The sequence below is a fragment of the Otolemur garnettii genome, unplaced genomic scaffold, assembly GCF_000181295.1.
Source record: "Otolemur garnettii isolate 467f Iridium unplaced genomic scaffold, OtoGar3 scaffold00005, whole genome shotgun sequence".
Taxonomy (NCBI): domain Eukaryota; kingdom Metazoa; phylum Chordata; class Mammalia; order Primates; family Galagidae; genus Otolemur; species Otolemur garnettii.
In genome coordinates this window covers 18,093,971-18,102,561 of record NW_003852400.1, presented here as the reverse complement: position 1 = coordinate 18,102,561, position 8,591 = coordinate 18,093,971, and the positions used below count along the sequence as shown (strand labels likewise).

Below are 8,591 nucleotides of genomic sequence, written 5' to 3'. Positions count from 1 at the left end.
AAACAGAGAGGTAGATGTATAGAACAGAATAGAGAACCAAGAGATGAACCCAGCTACTTACTGTTATATGATCTTTGACAAGCCAATTAAAAACATTCAGTGGGGAAAAGATTCCCTATTTAACAAATGGTGCTGGGTGAACTGGCTGGCGATCTACCAAAGACTAAACTGGATCCACACCTTTCACCACTAACTAAGATAGACACTCACTGGATTAAAGATTTAAACTTAAGACATGAAACTATAAAATACTAGGAGAAAGTGTAGGGAAAACACTTGAAGAAACTGTCCTGGCTGAAAATTTTATGAGGAGGACCCCCTGAGCAATTGAAGCAACATCAAAAATACACTACTGGGACCTCATCAAATTAAAAAGCTTCTGCCTAGCCAAGAACACAGTAAGTAAAGCAAGCAGACAGCCCTCAGAATGGGAGAAGATAATAGCTGGTTATGTCTCCAACAACGGTTTAATAACCAGAATCCACAGAGAACTCAAATGTATTAGTAAGAAGAGAACAAGTGATCTCGTCTCAGTGTGGGTAAGGGAACTGAAGAGAAACTTCTGTGAAGAAGGCAGGAGCATGGCCTACAGATATATGAAAAAATGCTTACCATCCTTAATCATCAGAGAAATGCAAATCAAAACTACTTTGAGATATCATCTAACACCAGTAAAATTGGCCCATATCACAAAATCCTAAAATCACAGATGCTGGTATGGATGTGGAGAAAAGGGAATATTTCTACACTGCTGGTGGGATTGCAAACTAATACATTCCTTTTGGAAAGATATCTGGAGAACACTTAGAGAACTAAAAATAGACCTGTCATTTGATCCCATAATTCCCCTACTAGGTATATATCCAGAAGACCAAAAATCACACTATAATAAATATATTTGTATCAGAATGTTTGTTGCAGCCCAATTCATAGTTGCTAGGTCATGGAAGAAGCCCAAGTGCCCATTGAACCATGAATAGATCAATAAATTGTAGTATATGTACACCATGGAATACTATGCAGCCCTAAAGAATGATGGAGACTTTACCTTCTTTCTGTTTACATGGATGGAGCCGGAAAATATTCTTCTTAGCAAAGTATCTCAAGAATGGAAGAAAAAGTATCCAATGTACTCAGCCCTACTATGAAACTAATATATAGCTGGAAAGCTATAACCCAATTTTAGCCCAGGAATATGGAGAGAGGGAGGAGGGGAGGGTGGGTGGAGGGAGGGTGATTGGTGGGATCACGCCTATGGTTCATCCTATAAGGGTACATGTGAATCTCTCTAAATGTAGAATATAAATGTCTTAACACAATAACTAAGAAAAAGACATGAAGGCTATGTTAGCCAGTTGGATGAAAGTATTTCAAATTGTATATAGAAACAGTATACTGTATCCCATGATAGTATCAATGTACACTGCTATGATTTAAAAAAAAAATAAATCAATATTATTTTCAAAGGAATCAATTAAAAGACCATACTACCCAAAACAATCTACAGATTCAATGCAATCCCTGTCAAAATACCCATGACATAGAAAAAATAATCCTAATATTTATACAAAACCCCAGAATAGCCAAAGACATCCTAGGCACTGGAGGAATCACATTTTCCCCACTGAAAACAGACACACAGACCAATGGAACCAAATAGAGAACCCAGAAATAAATCTATGCATCTACAGTGAGTGAACTTATCTTCAACAAAGTTACCAAGAACATTTGGTGGGGAAAAGACAGTCTCTTCAATAAATAGTGTTGGGAAAACTGGATATCCACATACAGAAGAATGAAATTAGATCCTTATCTCTCACCATATACAAAAATAAAATAAAAATGAATTAAAGAGTTAAATATATTACCTAAAACTAAGAAACTACTGAAAGTAAACACCAGGGAAATGCTTCAGGACACTGGCCTGGACAAAGACTTCTTGAGTAGTAAGCTCAAAGCACAGGGAACCAAAGCACAATTGGACAAATGGGATCATAGCAAGCTAAAAAGTTTCCTCATATCAAGGGAAACCATTGACAAAGTGAAGAGACAACCCATAGATGGGAGAAAATATTTACAAACTACTCATCTGACAAGGAATTAATAATTAGAATATATAAGGAGCTACAACAACTCAACAGGAATAAAGAAAATAATATGATTTGAAAATGGGCAAAAGATCTGAATAGACATTCCTCAAAATAGCCAACAGGTACATGAGAAAATAATTCAATATTGCTAGTTATCAGAGAAATACAAATCAAAACTACAATGAGGTATCACTGCACCCCAGTTAAAATGCACTTGACAGTAAATCTGCTGTTTGGAACTCAAGCAACCAGCACTCTGAAGCAAGTGACACACAACCTAGCGCCCCCCCACTCCCCAAAATATCGAGTTTAAAGTTTGGTGCACGGAGCCATCAGTAAATGGATGCTTAGTGCATCACTCCTGCAGCTCCCATGTATTCTCTTTAACAGTTTTAAGTGCTAATGTGTTACCTGAAGTTAAAAAAAAATATGGCACCAAGCTGAAAAGGGTATTCACTGCCATTTAACTAAAATTGTACCCTGGATTTACAAAGCTGTTTTATAAAACAGTAAAACCGTGGCACAGTACGTGAAGTTTAGTCTTTATGTTAATTTCCCCTTAATTAGTTAAATATTTTTAACTTAATTTTTTTTTTTTTTGAGACAGAGTCTCAAACGGTCACCTTGGGGAGAGTGCTGTGGCATCACAGCTCACAGCAACCTCCAACTCTTGGGCTTAAGCAATTCTCTTGCCTCAGCCTTCCAAGTAGCTGGGACTACAGGTGCCGGCCACAATACCCGGCTATTTTTTGGTTGCAGTTGTCATGACTGAGCTACAGGCACCTCCACTATTTTTAGTTTTTCATTTTTGGAAACAGAGTCTCACTTTGCCACCCTCAGTAGAGTGCCATAACATCATAGCTCACAGCAACCTTAAATTCCTGGGCTTAAGCAATTCTCTTGTCTCAGCCTCCAAATAGCTGGGACTACATATGCCCACCACAACACCCGCCTATAGGCCTATTTTTAATACTAACTCTCAAGCAACTAGAAACTACATTTGTCAGGAATCCACCAATCCCCATGGGTGTCAGACAATGGGGGAATTACTGTATCAAAAAGGCCGTAACTAATGCTGGTGGATATGGAGAAAGGAGAATCTCATACAGTGTTGGAAGGAATGTAAATTACTGCAACCCCTACAGAGAACAGTATAGAGGTTCCTCCAAAAACTAAAAATAGAACTATCACATGACCCAGCAAACCTACTGCTAGGTATGCATCCGAAAGAGGGGAATTCCATATATCATAAAGATATCTGCAGTCCCATGTTTACTGTAGCACCACTCACAAAAGTGAAGATTTAGAATCAACCTAAGTGACCATCAATGGATGAATGCATAAAACAATTATGGTACTATATGCAATGAAAAATTAATATGTATAGCCATAAAAAAGAACAAACACCTGTTCTATCCATAACATTGATGGAACCAGAGAAAAAATTATGGTAATTGAAATAAGCCAAGCAAGAAAGAAATCTTGTATGTTCTCACTCATATATGGGAACTAAGTGCTAAAAACAATTGATCTCATAGAAACAGGGAATAGAATGACGGTTAGTAGAGGCTGGGAAAGGTAGCAGGGAGAGAGGGATAAAGGGGAGATGGTTAATGGATGCAAAAATATAGTTAGATAGAATGAACAATATTTCATAGCACAACAAAGTGACTATAATAAAAAATATGTGAAGGTATACTTTAAAGTAACTAAGAAGAGTGGAATTGCACTGTTCCTGACATAAAGAAATGATAAAGGCCTGAGATTATGGAAACTCCTATTACTCTGGTTTAGGATTAATTCACACTGCATGCCTGTATCAAGACATCACATGTACACTATAAATATATACAACTATTATGTAGCCATAATAATGAAAACATTTTTTAAAAACTCAAGATATCCTCCTGACCCCCAAACAATTATAGAAAATGTGCACATTTTTACAATCTTAGAAGCTAGCGTACACTCACCTATAATTTTACCATTTTCATCAGTTACTGAAATACCCAAAGGTACAGGGATTTCATAGTCCTTTCCTTTGGATCCTTTCAGTGCACTAACCCTACAAAACAAAACAAAAACAAAAAACAGCCAAATGAAGATAAGGAAAACCTCTAAATTAACAGGTTTATACCTCAAGCAAATACAAGGGTTTACAAAGAGTAGCTATTAACTCTTCTGGCCAATGAAGATGTTAAATGGTCATATATGGTATTAAAGAAAAACTAAACTGTCCTCTAGTTGCATTTTATACTACTGTATTCCACTAAAATAGTAATGATTTATATAACCAAATTCACCAGCTAAAGTTATGCTACCTGTTAAGGAACTAAGATTGCATACCTGAAATGAAGAGATGATAGCTATCATATAAATAAGCTAAAAAAAAACAAACAGAAGAGTTGTTGACATCTAACTCCTTCCATTAAATTAATAACTACTGACCTCATGATATTTAAGTATTTACTATCTAGAAAAGTTTAGTGTATCTTATAAACTTTTTTTCCCAAATAGTAGATGTCTAAAATTGTTGTACATCTGATTCTTTTAGCCATTGTTCAGCACAAAGTGTGGCTTTTATTTAGAATAAAAAAAGATTTGAAAAAAAGAAACAGAAAATTCACTGAATAATAAAGCTTTTAAAAAACTCACCTCAAATGAGAGCACCTAAATTGTAAGAGGCTAATTTGGTCATTCTGAAATTGCTCGTGAGAGAATAAACTGGTACAAACTTCCAATTTACTAAGTCCAGTCTGGAATTATCAAGAAAATTAAACCACCAGTAGAATAGTATCTCCATAAGAATGATGCATTGTGGCTATAACAGCAAAAAGTATCACCAATTTCACTTTCAAAGCTATATTATACAGTAATTGTGAATAATTTTCTGACATGGAAAAATATTAAGAAAACAGGTTGTAAAATATTGTGCTCTCATTTCTGTACCACAAAATTCTACACACATATATTCTACACACATACACACAAATAATTACATTTGTGCAATCAATAGAAAATTTTTGTTAAAGTCAAGAAATGGTTAATAGTGGTTATTGCTGGGTCGAATAATTATAGGTAACTGATTTTAATGGTGGTAGGGTGTAGCAGTATGGCTGAGATTTGAGAAAGGTTCTCAAAGATAATCTTAAAAGAAAATGGTAAGAATTCAAATCATTTTCTATTTTTACCAAGGAAATGTATAGATAATATAGACAGACAATGGGAGAAGAAAGGGATAAAAAGCTTAATAACACCAAAATATTCCTTAGGACCAGCCTTTTTTAATGAGTTGTGTTAGACTTCTGCTCAATTACAAACACAGGAAATAATTTAATTCAAATTACCAATTAGGTCTTTATCTTGTAACTTTTTTTTTTTTTTTTTTTTTTTTTTGTAGAGACAGTCTCACTTTATGGAGTACTGTGGCATCACACAGCTCACAACAACCTTCAACTCCTGGGCTTAGGTGATTCTCTTGTCTCAGCCTCCCAAGTAGCTGGGACTACAGGCACCCACCACAATGCCCAGCTGTTTTTGGTGTTGTTGAATTTTTGCAGGGCTGGGTTTGAACTTTTTTTTGGTAACTTTTTTTTCTGGGAGGGTTTGATTTTACAAAATTAAAGTTACTCAGTAAGTACTTACTTACTATTTGCTCCTCCTTCAGCCACAAATCTTTTCTGGGGATATTTGTTTTTAAGTTGCCTTAATGTCATTTTTTTATGGGCTACAACCCAGACATCACCACCTCTTCCACCTTCTCCACCTAAACGAGGATAGCCCATTCCACCACTTCCTCCCTTGGTGAAAAGTCTCAGGTTATCAATGAAATTTCCATACTTAAATAAAAGAGAGAGAAACATTTGTATATTAAACATACAATTCTTTCTAGTTCTTGGTTCCACTAAAACTTCTTTAAAACACACACACACACAACAATAATGGCTTTCTGTACGCCAATTCTAGCATTTTTTCGTAGTTCACCTCCATCTAATCTGACCTCCTTTTCCCATCTGATTACCTCTATTAAGACTTTTTTTTCTTCAATTATCATTTATGGTCCCATCTATCCTCAGGGTCTCTGACCTTGGCCCTCTTTTCATTCTAGACTTTCTGCCCTGGGTGATTCAGCTTGTATCTACATGTATAACTATCACGTAAGTAAGGTATTTCCTATGTCCAATACGCTGGACATCTCCACCCAGATGCAGCTTTTAGTGATTTAAAGCAACTGAGAACAGGATCTGTATTTATTGTACATTTGAAACTCCTCTAAAATTTAATTTGTTCTTAGATATCAGATGAACAATAGTCACCTCAAAAACAAACAATAGAACCAAACTTTTCCCTAGGCAAAATCTGTTCCTCTAACGTTCTTTTAAATAATAGAAGCATGGTTTATTTATTCTTTGAGGCTGCACAAATGAATCTTTCAGACAACACAGTCTTCTTTCCCTGAAGCCCTCTGTCTCTTCTTTCCAGCACTAACACCCTCACGCTTTGACTATAAAATGGTCTTTCAGTATCTCATCATAGTTTCCTTAATATTCTCCATCTTATTGCTATTTTTCTGAAATGGATCTTACCTCTAATCATGTCTGTCCCTTAATAAAAAACCATCCATGGTTTTTTTTTCTGTTTATGAAATAAAGTCTAAAATTCCGAATACTCTATGCATACTCAAAGACTTTCACTTACTCTTCCAGTATCATTTTCATTTGTTCAACCCTTCCTATTCCTCTTTGCACTTTACGAGGTAATGGACCTCCATGTCTATGTCACCTCTGCTTATGCTTTTTCTCTCATAGACCATCTAATATGTTCTTTTCTACTACAAACTAACCTGAATGTGATATTATTTTCTGGTGTCTTTCTTAATTTCTCTAACTCTTACCCTTTACAGGCTCTCTCAGCAATTTGATTATCTCTATTGTCACACCTTTTGAAATCTTAACACTGTATTTAGCGTTTACCTGTTCCTTCACTAAATCAAGAACTTCTTGTAGGTAAAGAATATACTAACTTCCCAGGCTATCAAAATATCTTATAATTTCTTTTTTTTTTGCAGTTTCTGGCTGGGGCTGGGTTGGAACCCACCACCTCCAGCATATAAGGGCCGGCACCCTACTCCTTGAGCCACAGGCGCAGCCCTAGAGTAATTTCTTGAATTCATAATCTTCACATCTTTAGTCACATCAGATAGTTTTACGTATCAAATCATGTTTGTTTAAAAAAAAAATGAAATATTTACCATTCTGATACATTCTTGAGAGTTTTAAAAGTTCTATTCAAATTGTAACACTTTTTTACTGCTCTGAATTCATCATATTCAGAGGTTTAGAAGCCCCAGTTAAAGGGAATATTACACTCTAATCGTTATTAGTAAGATAATGGCCAAAATATAATGCCAACAGGTTTTCAAAAATTATAGTTAAGGCTCTTATAAAATTGTGCTTTTTTAAAATTTGAAGCAGTCATAAGTTCTTACAGCAACGATTCTAAGATCGACAATGCAAAAAACTCACATAAATTTTCTTGTAAGACGTGTCAATTACACATTCTCGTTTCAGGATTTAGAAAAACTTAACGCAAGAACAACAACAACAACAACAACAAAAAAACCCAACAGGCTGTGTATTACTTAAAAGAAAAAGAACAGTACAATATTTAAGTCAGAACAGGCAGGTATCCCAGTTTCTCATACCACACGCACACAATCCCCCTAAAGAAACTCAAATCCTGCCCCCAAACGACTGCTAACCTCGCCAGGCAGACACATCCTTTACACCTCTACTGGCAAAGGCTAACTCCTGGAAGGGCAGAGAGGACTACGGCAAAAGCAAGCAAGAAAACAGTGGAGAGGGAGAGGAACGAGGAAAAACTAGAGCCCTCAGTTGGGAATATGGGCATCACGCCAAGAGACACTAGACACGGACCTTTCTGAACAACACGCAACCGCTATGCACCATGACTGCACTCAGCCTGGACTCCCTCCCGCCGAAGCTGTAGGAACTGAGTACAGCGCAGCCTTTTTACGTCACCGCCGGCCGCCCGCGCGATTTTTCCTCCGCAGGCGCCGGCGGCCTCGCGCTTGCGTCGTAGGGCGCGCTCCCGCTGGCGCAGAGCCCGGCCTCTGGGCCTGTTTGGGGAGGTAAAGCAGGATAAAATGCTGAGGTAACGGCCAGTGCGGCAGTGACGATAGGGTGCACAGTGAGTGTCTCAGGAGTGAACATTTTGAATGGAATGGAACTGGAGACTCGGCTGCCGGGGAGCAGTTACCATGCTAATTGAAGAAACCAGAAGGTCCATGGTTTTTCCTTCAGTTGGAAAAACCCTCCATCAGACTATAAAGCTAAACGCGTACAAGACACGAGAACTGAACTGGGGAGAAAGAACCCTCAAAAGTTTTAGTTTAATGAGGAGCTGAGTCCAGCCAAAGCTTCCAGGACACAACAAATTTAAAACTTGCAGCACGGAAGTATTACTGGAAATAATCTCAGG

The 8,591-nt window shown here is 37.0% G+C and overlaps 1 protein-coding gene across 1 annotated transcript in view; it reads right to left on the bottom strand.

Moving 5' to 3' along the window:
* GTPBP10 (GTP binding protein 10) overlaps nucleotides 1-8,118 on the bottom strand; it is a 33,041-nt gene extending 24,923 nt beyond the window's left edge. The window contains exons 1-3 of the mRNA XM_003782655.2: nucleotides 8,027-8,118; nucleotides 5,736-5,929; nucleotides 4,064-4,155 (exon numbers count right to left, since the gene is read on the bottom strand). Coding sequence (XP_003782703.1) covers nucleotides 4,064-4,155; nucleotides 5,736-5,929; nucleotides 8,027-8,059 — 319 coding nt within the window. The 5' untranslated portion in view covers nucleotides 8,060-8,118. The remainder of the gene's footprint in view (nucleotides 1-4,063; nucleotides 4,156-5,735; nucleotides 5,930-8,026) is intronic.
* Between the last annotated feature and the right edge of the window lie 473 nt (nucleotides 8,119-8,591).